This window comes from Petromyzon marinus, chromosome 37 (assembly GCF_048934315.1).
Source record: "Petromyzon marinus isolate PM22_M1 ecotype Great Lakes invasive population chromosome 37, UKy_Petmar_22M1.pri1.0, whole genome shotgun sequence".
NCBI lineage: Eukaryota > Metazoa > Chordata > Hyperoartia > Petromyzontiformes > Petromyzontidae > Petromyzon > Petromyzon marinus.
The window spans coordinates 22,856,193-22,871,557 of NC_133703.1; the positions used below are offsets into that span (position 1 = coordinate 22,856,193).

Below are 15,365 nucleotides of genomic sequence, written 5' to 3' on the forward strand. Positions count from 1 at the left end.
ACACACACTGATACACCTTTACCCTACACACACACACACTGATACACCTTTACCCTACACACACACACTGATACACCTTTACCCTACACACACACACACTGATACACCTTTACCCTACACACACACTGATACACCTTTACCCTACACACACACTGATACACCTTTACCCTACACACACACACACTGATACACCTTTACCCTACACACACACACTGATACACCTTTACCCTACACACACACACTGATACACCTTTACCCTACACACACACACTGATACACTTTTACCCTACACACACACACTGGTACACCTTTACCCTACACACACACACTGATACACCTTTACCCTACACACACACACTGATACACCTTTACTCTACACACACACACTGATACACCTTTACCCTACACACACACACTGATACACCTTTACCCTACACACACACACTGATACACCTTCACCCGACACACACACACTGATACACCTTTACCCTACACTACACACACTGATACACCTTTACCCTACACACACACACTGATACACCTTTACCCTACACACACACACACTGATACACCTTTACCCTACACACACACACACTGATACACCTTTACCCTACACACACACTGATACACCTTTACCCTACACACACACTGATACACCTTCACCCTACACACACACACACTGATACACCTTTACTCTACACACACACACACTGATACACCTTTACCCTACACACACACAATGATACACTTTTACCCTACACACACACACACTGATACACCTTTACCCGACACACACACACACTGATACACCTTTATCCGACACACACACACTGATACACCTTTACCCTACACACACACACTGATACACCTTTACCCGACACACACACACACTGATACACCTTTACCCGACACACACACACACACTGATACACCTTTACCCGACACACACACTTGCTTATGGCCCAGATACTCACAGGGCACACACAAACACATTCACATCATTGATCTATTGGTCGTCATCCCGTGCCTGTGCGGGCCCATCCATCATCATCACGAACCCATCAAGAGCACAGCGCATGCACGACAATCCAGATTGCGGTTGCAACATCGCTCAGGCTGTACTGGCCGTGACACATTACGCGTATTCGTACAGGAACGTAGGTCTCAACAAAACACTGATCCCAACCCCCCCATCTCCCCATGGCCAACGCTCATTTGCGGACGGCAAGTGCCGACAGATGTTGCCAAAGAGTAAATTCCCTTCCCCGGGGTGTCCCCTTCCTCCGCAAGAGCCAATCTCTTTACCCCCCCCCCCAACCCAACCGTGAGTGTCGAGGGACTCTAATTATGTAATTGTAAGATCGACTTTGACTGAGTTGAGACGAAGTGATGGTCGCAGTGGTTCTGAGCTGCGGCCGCTGCTGCTGCGGCTGATGTCACGTCTGAGATGATTCTTTTTTGTTTCCCGTCACAGTTGCTGAGCACGGGCCCGAAGGTCACAAGCAACCAATGGGCCCAGCAACAAACAGAACCACGCCGTCCGTTCTCCTCCAGAGGCATCGAACGCCAGGGGACCAGCAATAAGCAACGCTGTTGAAGAAGAATCCGACAAGAGTTTATACAATGCATTAGTATCCGGGCTGAAATTGTCACTCGATATCTTCCAGAATGCTGCTCGGCTGGCTTAGATTCGGGATTACCGGCGTAAGGCACTGCCGCTAGAGTGTAAAGTACGCCTATTCGTAATAATCCTTCATTATTGTACCCTATATCACCGTACTTGAAAGTAAATGCCACGAGGACAAAAATTGAGGCGAGATTCGATGCGGGCTTGCCAACATTATCACCGGCACGGCTTTGGGGACCGTCCGTCCGGGGGCAACCACCATCCCACTGCTACTCCGCCGCCGACTTTTTAGTGCAGAGACGGCGGTCGAGGCCCCCTCACGCCACGTCGTCCGCCTCTCGAGCCACGCCGAGCTTGTCGCCTTGGAGTCCACGGCCACTCGTGGCCCCTGCGTAATCGTGCCGCGCGTTCTAGATGTGCGCCGTTACCCCTTTCGCGCGTCCATATTCGGCGGAAAGCGCCGCTCGATCGCCCCTGCGGCAGGCGAAGGGAACGACTGCAGCAACCCTTCGGGGTGGATGCGTGCCGAGGGTCAGGGTGGCTGTCTCGCAGTGAGCTGGGGGCACTTGGGGGGGGGGGGGACACCACTGCCCCTCCCCTCAAAACAATCAACGCTGGACATCCCTCTGGGGAGCGTGCTCGCCGTGGCGTTTGCAGAGTGGAAATGTCTTCCCCCACCCCCCCCCCTCTTCATTTTGAACAGAAAATGAGCAATATGCTGCGCGCGTTATAAAACCCAAGCAAGTGCCTCCCTCTTGGCCAAAATTAGGTCAGGAAGGTTCCCTCGGAGGATATGCGAGGATAGTAATTTCAACTTGGAACGCTCCGCACAATATTAACTCGCGCTGGAAGAGAGAGTGAACGACTTGGAGACGCGAGAGAACCACGGACGAGCGGGAAAGGCGGGCAGCATCGCGGCGAACCGGTGCCAAATTCACCCCCAAGCTCTGTGATCCTATCTCTATATTAAGGTCTTAAAGGCCAATTACTGAGCGTGTGTACACGCGGGTGGAAACCGGAGCACCCCGAGAAAATCCACATGTGTGAGGGGGCAACGCTCTATCCCATACAGATGGAGTCCACATGTTGCAGTACCACCCTCTATGGGGAATGCAGGGTACGGGCAATATATCAAAACGTGAAGTTAATTTCTCGCGTTCTCTCGCTAGTTGTTATTGCAGAAATGTAAAATATCGCTTTTTTAACTGCTCCAGCCCACTGAGTTTCAGTGTTAATGTTTTCAATACAGTAGAATTTGGGAGCTGAAATAGCATGGTAATTGCTGTTATTTTGGCTTTTTTAGATCTCAGTGCTTTCCCTTTTAAGAGCCCACGTTAACTGAATGTTCTCAAATGTGTTCTTTAAGTATGGCAATTTTGATTTAGACGTGCGGCGAGCTAAAACGCATGTTCTCGTCATAATAAATCACATTAGCATGTTCAGGTAATAACATCCCGAATAAATTTAAGTCGAAGATTGAAGAAGATGTGAAGCTATATTGCCAGGATGGCCATGGGATATTGGGATTTCCTTATTCGAAGCCTGGCAGCTGTGCAAGAGAAGTAACATGACGCACATTTCACTCAATTTAAATGAATATATGCATTTTATGTATTTCTCCCCGCAGGTAGATGGGCATTTTACTCGTCTCAATATATCGTGTGCTATACTCATGCACCCATTCAATATGGCACACGTATTAGACATTGGTGTACCACGGTGGCTAGGAGATGTTAACTACCTCGCCTGGTATGCAGGAGGGTCGTGGGTTCGATCCCAACCCTGACGCCTGCTGCTGTATATTTGAAGTTTGCGTGTCCCCTCCCCATGGTCGCGTGGATTTTCCTCCAGGTCTTCTGGTTTTTCCCCTCCACATTTAGACTCGACATCAACAGTTTAGAGTGTATTTGGCTGCTACAAATTGCCACGTGACAAGCCACTTCGTTGGGCTATCATTTGTGACCAGGTAGCTTCTGGAAACGAGCTACACAGCTCCGTGGGCCTTACCTGGTATGATTTAAAAAATACACAACAACAAGGAGGTGTCCAGGGCTGTGTCCAGAAAGCACAAGAAAAGAGGATATATTTACCGCGGGCCTCACACAACAGAGGGAGAGGGTTCCATAACTTGTGTTGTTGTCTCAGACATGAATAACAGGGCCGCGCCCACGTGACAATTCCAGTCGTTTTTCTATCCCCCCCCCCTGCACCTTATGCCGTATTGGCCATTGTGGTTGTTTTGACGACACGTCACCAGATCTGCAAATGTGACTGTATTCGTGCGTACACGTTACTAGAATTTGGGCAACCCTTGTAAACGTGTGAATGTTATTAATCGTTGAATACACCTTGTAAATGTTTACACGTGTCTGTTATTGAAGCGCACCTTGCGAATGTGTGTACGTGACTTCTTCTGATTGGGCACATATTGCAAATTTGAATACACGTGACATGTAATTGGGTGCACCTTGTAAATGTGTGCGCGTGGTTTTTAAGTGGGTGCACCTTGTAAATGTGTGCGCGTGGTTTGCAATTGGGTGCACCTTGTTAAATTTGTCCGCGTTGTTTCCAATTGGGTGCACCTTGCAAAATGTTTGCGCGTTGTTTCCAATTTGCAATTGTGTGCACTCTGTAAAATGTGTGCGCGTGGTTTGCAATTGGGTGCACCTTGTTAAATGTGTGCGCGTGGTTTGTAACTGGGTGCACCTTGTAAATGTGTGCGCGTGGCGCGGGAGCGCGTGCCGTGTCCATGGCAACAGGAAGGACGCCGCGGCCTGCACTCGCCTCGCGGCCTCCAACAACCCCCCCGTTGGGTGCGTGCGCGTCAATGTGCACCTAGCCTGGCACGAGCGCCGTGGGGACTTCGCCGCTTTGTGGCGAGCGGCGGTTGTTGTTTGTGTGTGTAAGTACAGTGTGCATGGTGGGTGTGTTTTTTGTATGTTCCGTCTGTGTGTTAGTTGTGTGTGAGGGTGTTAATGTGTAAACGAGTGAGTGTGTATCCATTGGAAGTGCACCTAGCCTGGCACAAATACGTCACCGCGAATGACATCTTTTGTTGTACGTGGCGAGTTTGATTCCCGTGCACTGCTAACAGCAGTGAGTGATGTGTGAACCGTTTGCTATCTGTGCCTCCCTTAGGTCTACTCAGCCTCAAATGAGTACCTGGCGCTCTGTGTAAAACATCAGCACTGGGGAGATAAAGGCGGCCGGGAATAGCGCTGGCAATACTCCACTGTCTTCTCGAGTATCCGCTTATTTCATAGGTGCTCGCTCAAAGCATCTGCCGTCACAGCGCGTCGAAGTATATGTGATTGTTTCTGCTGTGATTGCGTTTGCGAGTATGCAACGTGCACTTAGCCTGGCACAAGAGCTGTAAGTGGCTGCGATGCGAGTGTGTAGAGCGATTGTGTGATTCCTGCTGTACGTGTAAGAGTATGAACGGCGTGCATTCATGTTGTACGTAAGATCGTGTGAGATATGTGACGTGATTAATTATCGTGTGATTGTCAGAGCATGCAACACCACAGTACAAGGTACGGTATTCGTGTGCCCTTGATTGCAATTTGTATCGTGCGTCTGTTGCGTGCGTCTCGTGTGACTTTATGATCGCATGTCGTACGCATGTATGTATGTAGTATGTATGTTGCAGTTACGTGTGCATCGGAGGTGCGGGAGAGGGACACACTAAACACAGAAAGTAGTTCTGAAGAAACGAGTTTGATTTAAAAGTGCAAAGCTCCAGTGGCTTCCTAACATCGGAAGGAAAGAGCGTTCCAGACGGCCGCGATTGTGATCGTGTGATTTCACGATGGTGTGCTTGCACACGACTCACTCGTGCAGCATTGAGATATTTTGTATGTGTCTGATAGTGGTTTGTTGTACGGGTGTCATGTGCAGTAGGTTGCGATAATAGGGTAAGCGTTGTATGTTTTGTACATTAGTCGCTGTGTGTGTTTTATGTGATTGTGGTACAATTGTGGTCGTATGATCTTTGCATGAACGTTGTATGATTATTTTATGATGTACGATTATTACACAAATGTCGCGTGATGTATGATCGTTTATTGAATGGGAGCATATGTGTAATGTACAGTCCAACAATTCGCTGACCAGCGCGGTGAAGTATGGCCAAATAATCCCCACGACCCACAAGAAGCGGGGAAGCCCTCATCAAGCGGCTCAATTGACAAACATGCGTGCACATTGTGTGATCGTTGTGCGAGCCTCACATGTTTGTGTTCACAGTTTGACCTCCGTCCCGTGTGTGGGGTCACGACGATGAATCGCGCTGTGAGCAGAACGAGGAGGGATGGGGCCTCCAGGAGCCCAAGCACAGGTGCTGGGGGACTGAGAGGGAATCAAAGCTGAATGCGCGCACACACACACACGGCCAACGAGAGCCGGTGGACAATCAAATTAGCTGCTGATCGGTGGTGCGGCACGGTGTACCATTGGCACCGGTATAATGCAAGCACCTCCGATTAGCACGGTCGGCTACGTACTGTGCAAGAGAAGTTCTACACACAAGCGGACGATTGCAGGGAAACCAAAGAAAGGCGCAGAGACACCGATACGTGTCAGCGTAGAAACAGTGAACCTCAGAGAGGGTGACATTCACAGAGACATTGCTACACAGAGACAGACACAGAGAAAGACAGAAGAAAGGCAGAGAGACCGATAACTGAGACGGAGGCAAAAACACTGAAATACACAGAGTAACATCGACGGTCTTAGAGGCACGCACAGAGAGACAGCCGCCACAATCCCTCAAACAGGGAATGTTAGACACAGACTCGGCAGCACAGACACTTCGTGGCTGGGTGATCACGGCAACCGCCCAATGTACAGAGCCGTGAAGGGCACAGGGAAATGTACGACTCCACACGAGGGCGAGGAATGAAAGTGCACTCTGGTGTATGACAGCAAACGAACATGCAACGATTTAATATTCGTATAGGGATGGAATACACATGGGAGCAATGTCCAGTGATCGATTGCTCGCACGGGGAATGGCTGATGGTCGAGGGAATGAATGCTCACATTTTGGATTACACAAGCAGGCATACACCTGTTGGACGTGAATAGACAAACCAAGATGCACAATTTAACACAGTGCGATGAAAGCTCCCATATTCCAAGCACAATGGTGGCACTGCACATTGAATTGTGACAAAGAAGAAAGTAATTTGACACTGTTGTGTTATGAACTATAAAGATGTGACCTACTTTACATCCACTGTGATTCCAGATAGTACTCCACACAATGCAGTACACGCTGTACCTACAATTGTGCAGACAAATGCACATTTTATGCTTGTATTTTAAGCCACAGGGATGAAAAGGATGCGATTTAGAATCTGGCCATACAGCGTGTAAAAGCACATGCTTCTTACAAGCTGTGGGGGGAAATTGCATAGTTATCTGGATAGATTCTTATTCAAGTGTTTTTGAATGTTCATTTTGAAATGATCATTCGTGGAAAAAAACGCCCACACTTTACAATGTGCGATGGTGTAGGTTCCTGCGGTTGTGCTGTACCGTTATAGCTCTCCGATCAGAGGGCTTCCCAGTGTCTCCATCACTAAGCAATGGGGAAAAATGCCCGAGGCGATATATTTTAGCCATTTAATCAAGATGTGATTCTGGCTCAATATCAGCAGGGCAAGTAACAGGGCAGTGCAGTTCACATATTCTACAAGGAGACATTTGTAAAGCAGTGATGGATTAAGCTGGCTCAAAACCTGTGCAATGCTTAGGACTGAGAGGTGGGCACTGCAGAATGAGATTGTTGGAGAAGTAGCAGAAGATCGTGCAATAGGTTGAGCATAGTGTGGTGGTATTAGAAAATTAATCCTTCAATCGTGCTCATTTGTCATCACACACACACAGATAGCTTATGTTGGGATGGAAAGTATGCATCTTGCAACACTTGCGAATATTCAACTTCCCTCCGAAGATGAGTAGAGAAGTTGCAGTTTGATTTGAACTTTGGCAAATCGTGGCTGGTGAAGGAGGACGCCCTAAGCCATCACTATCTGTCATGGTCACTTGATGCAACAATCCCATGTCTCTTCTGCACGGGAGCTGATGTTGTTGCTCGATCTCTCAGAGTGGATGCCCTTTCGGTTGCATTCCCTCCTTCGGCTGCCATCCCAACATTAGTCTTGACCACCGGCCATTATTTCTTAGAGCGACATGTCTTGCCCAAGTTCGCATCATTTCCTTACAGTCTTTATGACGTCTCTAACTTGTGTATATTCTCCAAACCATGTGATCCGCTTCCTGTATATCAGCGTAATAACAAGCATGCACCACCTCTCCATGTTTCTTTGTCGTTGTCCACGTTACCGATACATAGATCATAGCAGGCAATATATATACTGTATACTGATTACAAAAAACACTTTCCTCTCCAAGCACATTGGTGGTTTGCTGCTTTTCATTATGAAGTGAAACATTTTCAAGAGCACTCGGACTTGCTCTTGTTCACGTCTAAGTAAATGGATCGATCGACTTGCCACACCCACTAAGACCTGGAACGTTTTTGTTTTGTTTATTAATCGCGGTCAACTTTGCACGGTGTGCACAACACGGGGGGAATAATTGATATTGCTGTGATGTTAAGAATGATTGGCAATCTTACGATTGTTTGTTGTTTGTTTTATTGAGCGGAGTAAATGTTTAATCAGGCAAAGTGTCCAAAGGTGTGGAAGAGGGCGCAGGCTTTTGGTCCACTGCTGAAATCACATTGGAAAGCTGGCTTGCACACAGTCCGTGGTGATTGCATTTCATCAGAAGGTGAATGCGGTTGGGGGGGGGGGGGCTGTGGAATTTATGAATTGAAGCAGAAAAAAGAATGCTGATGGAATGTCATCCGTCCATCAAGCCCATTTTCTTAGGCGATCGATGAAAAGCTTGGTCATCATCAAAATCACCAGCTGCGAAACAGCCAGTGTGGTTTAGTAAAAAGAAAAATAGGAAATAATACGTCTCTATCAAACAATAACAGCTGACAAGCCAGTCGATGGAAGGAGCCTCAATTTAGTTCTGGCGAGGAAAGGCACGTGGTCAGCCTATTACAAAATAAGTAAGCAATTTAGTAGCAATAAGGTGAATGCAAGACCATATTGGACTAAGGTGGGTTGTACAATTTGCTTGTATAAAACGAGGTTAATCCAATCTCATTAAATATTCTCATGCTGACACAACCATAACAAGTCACCAATGCTGGATTGAGTATTTCTGGTGACCTCTGCCAATCGGTGTACTTCATACAATGGGCACGCATTTCAAACCAGGTTCGGAAAACGCTGCATGTTGGAGAATTGCAACAAAACTATTTATGAAGTGTTAGATCTTCCTGTATTAAATGGATGTGGTGTTTGAACATCTTAACACCTCCTGTTGTATTGCCAGAAAGGGTAAAACCTATTATTATTATTATTTTTAAAACGTTGATGTAAGCCACAATATAGATGGAAAGTTGCTATGTTTAATTTTGTTTGTACGCACATGCGCTAATTGACATTGTTACAGCCAGTAATTGGAAAAAAAAGGAATTTGCAAAAAGTGTTTTGTAGACTTTGCATAAACATTATACAGATCACGGCACTGATATTCGTAAGCGGTCTGGTAAGTTGCATTTCGATTCGTCTTCATGAAAACGGAGTTTTTCAGATGTATAGACTATTTCCTATGCATAGCGATAAGTAGGCTACACCTTGCTTTCAAAGCGACAGCAGCAACAACAACAAATATGAAAAGATTTACCCCCCCCCCCTTTGTGTTTAAACTATTTATTTTCACAGTCATCCGATGGAAGTTGACATAAAAAACAACAGCAGCAGATAAAATGACGCACAAACATTGTGATACTATACTGAATACAAATAAATACAAAAAACCCATTCATGACATCCTAAAAATACATGCTGGTAAATTGTTCTCCGGGTTGCTCTTTGATCTCATCAGTGAAGCATTGACTAGATGGAGGTTTCTTATTTGGCTCCGTCACTCACGGCAGTTTTTGCTGCCTCTCCCTGGGCTATGGGCATAAACACACGTGACAGTTATCAGCCGACAGCAGGTTCCGAGAAGCAGCACCATTTTTGGTCATTAGTTGTCATTGGAGTGTTTCTGGCTCAATCGCGCTTCTGTTCAAGAGGGGAGACAGAATTGGGGTGAAGAATTAAAGGCCCATAGGTATTTGCCATCACCATGGCTCTTTGTATTGACACTGCGAGTTATTTACTGAGAGTTTAATTGGAGAAATAAAGGCATCAGTGGTGAAAGTATTAACCATGTCAGATTGAACAATGCCATTGTCATTATAATAGCCAATGGCAATGGATGAGGGATAATGATTTAAGGACTTAAAGAGGGCTGTAAAGTGAGGCTCAATATAAATGCGAGGTGAAAGAAAAGTCACGGTGAAGAAAAGAGAGAATCATTGTTGGAGAGACACAGCTGTAAAACACAGCAGCGTATGTACTCGTGGACCAGGAAACAATCATTGTTAACACCACGGTAAAATAAAGAGGCAGGCAAGAGTAGGATGGGGTCCTTTTGGAAATAACTTGACAATGAAAAGTAGCATACCATTGTGTGGAAATGTTTCAGTCGATGCAAATTAACTGTCACGACTTGGATCAAAAACATGGACTGTGACAAAATGCACAGAATAAAAGCAGAAATGTACGCAAGGAACATGGAGAGATGCATAATGGGAATTACACCGAGAGACACGCATGGATCAGAGGACAAAAACAGCGTTGCTTGTGCAGGGCACATCACTCGAAGAGATGATGGCAGATAGAGGAGACTAACGAAGTCATGGCGGTCCAAGAAGAGAGTGCGTCCTTCTGTGAGTGTGTGTACACGTGTGTGTGCGTGAGTCCGTCTGCTACAGCAGAGGTGTAGGGAATTCCAACAAGACCTACATCTCTGCTTTATTGACCTGGTCAAGGCCTATGATACCATCAGTAGGCCTGGGTTCTTGGTTGTTCTTCGTGCTTTTGGAGTACCTGACCTTCTGCTCACGATCATTGAGGACCTTCATGATTTCGATTTAAAGCTTTCGTGACTGCAAGGATTCATCTTCTTTGGTTATTTCGGTAAAGTCACGTAGAATGAGAATAAAAGAATAAATTGATAAAATAATTGAAACAAAAAATTGTGTTATTTTATTTTATCAATTTATTATTTTATTCTCATTCTACGTGACTTTACCGAAATAACCAAAGAAGACCTTCATGATGGTGAGCAGGCCCGGGTTAAACTACGTGGCCGGGAGTCAGAGCCATTCCCTGTACACCTTGGGGTGCGACAGGGATGTCCTCTGGCTCCCACACTATTTAACATCTATTTTGACCACGTAGTTCGTGAAGCCTTCAATAGCTGTACCAGGGGAATCTCCATATGGTACAGATATAATGGGAGGCTGATGGATGCCCGGGTGCGGTCAAGGGATGGCTCCCTATTGCTCAACCACGTTATGTATGCTGATGATTTGGTAATAGCTGCTCATTCAGAGGAGGAGTTGGAGACACTGCTGCTGAGACTGGAGCGTGCCACTAAGAGGTGGGGTCTTACCATCAGCCCCACCAAAACTAAGCACCTCACCGCAACTCCCAATCGGTGATGGGGCAGTTGTGGAGAGAGTGGAGAGTTTCCCATACCTGGGCAGTGTGCTTATGACCGGCTCCAGTTTAACAGCAGAGGTCTCACTCCGAATCAGTCGAGCGGCAATATCTTTTCATCGGTTGCGTAACGCTGTGTGGAAGCTACCTGGTCTGTCGCTCCGCACTAAGCTTCAGGTCTTCTCGGCCACGGTCATTCCCTCCCTTCTCGACGCTTGCGAAACGTGGACCCCCCTAATGGAACATCTTCGCCGGTTAGAAACATTTAGGCTGGCCTGCCTACGATCCATCCTGGGTTTAACCAGACTGGATTGTGTGAGGAGCTCACAAATCCTTGAAAGATCTGGGCAAGGTCCCATCGGTGAGCTACTCCGGCGGGCAAGGCTGCGATGGCTGGGTCATGTAGCCCGCATGCCAAGCCACTGCATGCCGAAACAGCTTTTGTTCGGCCGGATCGAGGGGGCTAAACGGGCGCGGCACGGGCTAGAGAAGAGATGGAGTGATGTGGTACAGGAGGACGTGGAGCTGAGTGGACTTGCCGATGACTGGTACCAGCGGTGTCAAGATCGGCCTCTGTGGAGGAGGCTCGTGAAGGACGCTACTGGGCAGTTGGAGGCAGTCGCCCTCCAACAACAACGGAGGGCGGAGGAGCGACGCTCACAACAACGAGCGGAGCGCCGGGTGGCTGAAGCACAGCAGGTTGGCACAGTAGGGGGCACAGGTGGTGCATCAGCCAGTCATCTCAGTCAGTCGACCCGTGGCACCTGGGTCTGCCCCGTGACCTCCTGCCAGCGGGCGTTCGACACTTCACGTGGCCTCAGGGTGCACATAGCCTGGCACAAGCGTCGTGGTGACGTCACCGCCACTTAGTGGCGAATGGCGGTTGTTGTTGTTGAACGCGTGTGTCTGCGTGTGTGTGCGCGGCGTGTGTGTGCGTGAGTGTGTACGCGGCGTGTGTGCGTGAGTGTGTGTACGCGGCGTGTGTGGGGAGCGGTGGTGTAGCGGTTAGCGCTACGCTGCGCGATAAACCCGGCGACCCGGGTTCGATTCCCGTGCACGGCCAACGCCAGTGACCATTATCTGAACCGGTCGCGGGCCTCCCCTAGGTCGACTCAGCCTCAAATGAGTACCTGGTTCGGTGTGTAAACATCGCCAATGGGGAGACAAAGGCGGTCGGGCGTGGTGCTAGCCACCCACCCCCTCGTGTGCCGTGCCGGCCTTCATAGGTGCTCGCTAACAGCACTTGCCCTACAGTCTGTTGAGGCTATATGGGGGATCTTTGTGTATGTGCCCAGTGTTGGAATATGAGCTTACTTCTCCCATAGGTTGACTGAGCCTCAAATGAGCACCTGGTGTAGTATGTGAACTGCATCAATGGGAACACAAAGGTAGTCCAGTGTGATGCTGCCCACAATCATCTCCTCCTACTGCATGGTCCGTAACAGGCACTCGCTAACAACACCTGCCTATATGGAGGGTTTTGTGCGTGTCTGTGCATGCATAGCTCCTCTGGAAATGGTTTTTCATCTGCTTTAAGCCAGTGAATTTAAATGTTTGTGTGTTTTCTCCGCAGTTTTGGACAAACGCAAAGCAGCTGCCAAGCCTTCGCTGGAAGAAGTGCCGACACCCATCCTGGAGGAATCTGCCAGCAGTCACATCTTGAGTGGGGATGATATTCAGGCCTTGGCAGTGCTTAGGGAAGACCTGGCAAAGGTAAACTGACCGGCGGAGATGATAATAAGATGATGACAATGATGCTGATGGTGGTGGTGGTGTTGACGAACGCGACTTTATTACGATGTCAGGGATTACAACGCATATGTTAAGGTACGGAGCAATATTTAAACCTTAGAGGCTTCAGATACTGGATATATGAAAAGACTTCACAGGGAAAGAAACAAAGATTTGCCTGAGTAGTTGGTAATAATATACCTATGGTTTGGGTCTTTCGGTAAAGCCACGTAGATAGAAAAAATAAAAACAAAATCACGACGTTTCGATCGCAACACAAGCAATCGCCTTTTTTCACCTGAAGGAACGTTGCAAGGGTTGATACGGATGCACATTTGGCGATGCAGCTTACACTGCCTCATGCATTCAACGCTTCCTAAGGTGTTGCTTAAAGATCAAGTAAATGGAAGACATAGGAAGAAAATGGAGTTACAAGAGTTTGAAATGTGAGAGGGGCCTTTGTGCACATGCTCTTCAGTCGCACATGGATCAACATGCTTCTAAAATGTACATTGGTTATGTGAACCTATAACATTTAGGATGGATATTTTGACACGTGTTTAAATATTCGCACTACCCTAATACTCGATGGGGAATGATGGTGCAGTTTCTCGAAGGGCGAGAGAGCGGTATCTGAATGTGTTCTGCCCCCCTCATTAATGAACTCAAACGAATCAGCATGGTGAAGTACGGTCAAATATCCTCCTTGAACGACATGGCGTTGGTGGGAGGCCTTCATTCAGCAGCGGAATTCCAGACTACATGGGCGGCAGCAGCAAAGAAGGAGCGACCCCCCACTTTAGAGGTCAGTTGAGAGTTTTGGCAAAAGACCTTGGTGACTGGAGTGGAGAGAGATCAAAAGGGAGTAGAGTGAGATGAGGGAGCCTATACGCAGGGATGAGTCCATGGAGGATCTTAAAGCTGACCTGAAGATGGTATACATATATGCTCTATGTAAAGAGTTTCGTTTTGAGTGTATCTGCATGATCCATATACATTGTTACACATCACCTGTATAATGTAGTGTTACAAAGAAACACATTTCAAATGCAGTTCACATTTGCCAAGTACTGTTTTGTAATTGTCTTAGCAATATAGTAAATGGTATGTAAATTTAGTTGTTAACTTCACAGTGCTGTCAATATTAAAGCAACCTTTGGAATACTGCCAGCAAAGCGCTTTAAAAGATAATGCATGTGCTTCAGTGTCTTGTTCTCGTTTGAAAATATTTCAGTCGGCTACAGCGTGTAAATGTGCTTGTGCGCACGTGCGTGCATGCGTGTGTCTGTGTGCGATAGGGGGAGCGGTGGCACAGTGGTCGGCCTAGTTTTACAAACCCAGCAGTTTTATGTGATTCACGGCCATAGCTAGTATCAGCGTCAGGTGAATTCTGAATTGATCCTCGGTCTCCTCAAATCAACCTTAAATGAGGGCCTGGCACATCAGCACTGGAAAGACAAAATCAGCCTGGCATGGTCCTCGCCACACCACCGCTCATGCACCACTCAGGCCTTAATATGTGCTCGCTAATACCACGTGACACAACATTCTTCAAGGCTATTCAGACAATGTATTCGCACTTGTTTATCCTGGGTTTTTGAATCTGCCATATTTTTATGCGATGGGTGGATCAATGTGGCCTTGACTGCTGATGCCATGTTGGATTTGCGGGTGTACGCAATGCATGCGAGAGCAATCTCGGCTTATGTTCTGACAGAATGCTGTGTATTGTGATGCAGTCATTTATACTGAAATGTAATTTATTTCAGGAAATCCTCATTGATTCTTGAAATATAGTGTTAGGGTTAGGGACCTGCATGAGTATATTTGCCCAGTTCAATTTTAAGGTATGTTTGACATCTGGTAGGAAACCAGATAACTCGAAAACAATCCACAAAAAAATCCACATGTCTATAAACTGCAGCAGCTGCACATTTGAGACTGAGTTAACCTACAGGAGGCCCAGGACGGGCTTTCATAGCGCTTGCTGCCAATGTTAATAGTGGCCAGGAATAGAACGACTGTGCCATGTTGTGCTCATCCAAATGACTAACACCACACACATTACCAGCCACCGCCTCCCCAAAATACAATACGATTTGTATTTAAATGGCATTGAAGTGCAACTGCATCTAAAGATGCCGTACGAAATAGCAAGACACTGATCCTGTTAAAGTTGGGGTCAAGCAGCCATGGAGGTCAGAGTCAAATAGCCTCGGGGGTTCATGAAGGCTATTAATTAAGGTGTAAAGATGCATGCATTTATTGATTGCATTATCGCTCGGTGTTTGCTCAGTGATGAACAGTGAACAATGTTTTTTCGGTACGTGGCTTTACCGAAAGACCCAAAGAATATGAATTCCTGCAGT

The 15,365-nt window shown here is 47.1% G+C and overlaps 1 protein-coding gene across 3 annotated transcripts in view; it reads left to right on the forward strand.

The window, feature by feature from the left end:
* The first annotated feature begins 4,293 nt into the window (after window positions 1-4,293).
* The window catches only part of MYCBPAP (MYCBP associated protein), a 90,534-nt gene continuing 79,462 nt past the window's right edge, over window positions 4,294-15,365 (forward strand). Inside the window, exons 1-3 of one of the 3 annotated variants that reach the window (XM_032967043.2) lie at window positions 4,294-4,529; window positions 5,873-5,963; window positions 12,839-12,978. In XM_032967043.2, coding sequence (XP_032822934.2) covers window positions 5,906-5,963; window positions 12,839-12,978 — 198 coding nt within the window. In that variant the 5' untranslated portion in view covers window positions 4,294-4,529; window positions 5,873-5,905. The remainder of the gene's footprint in view (window positions 4,530-5,872; window positions 5,964-12,838; window positions 12,979-15,365) is intronic. The other 2 variants (XM_032967042.2, XM_032967041.2) reach the window with 2 other exon arrangements.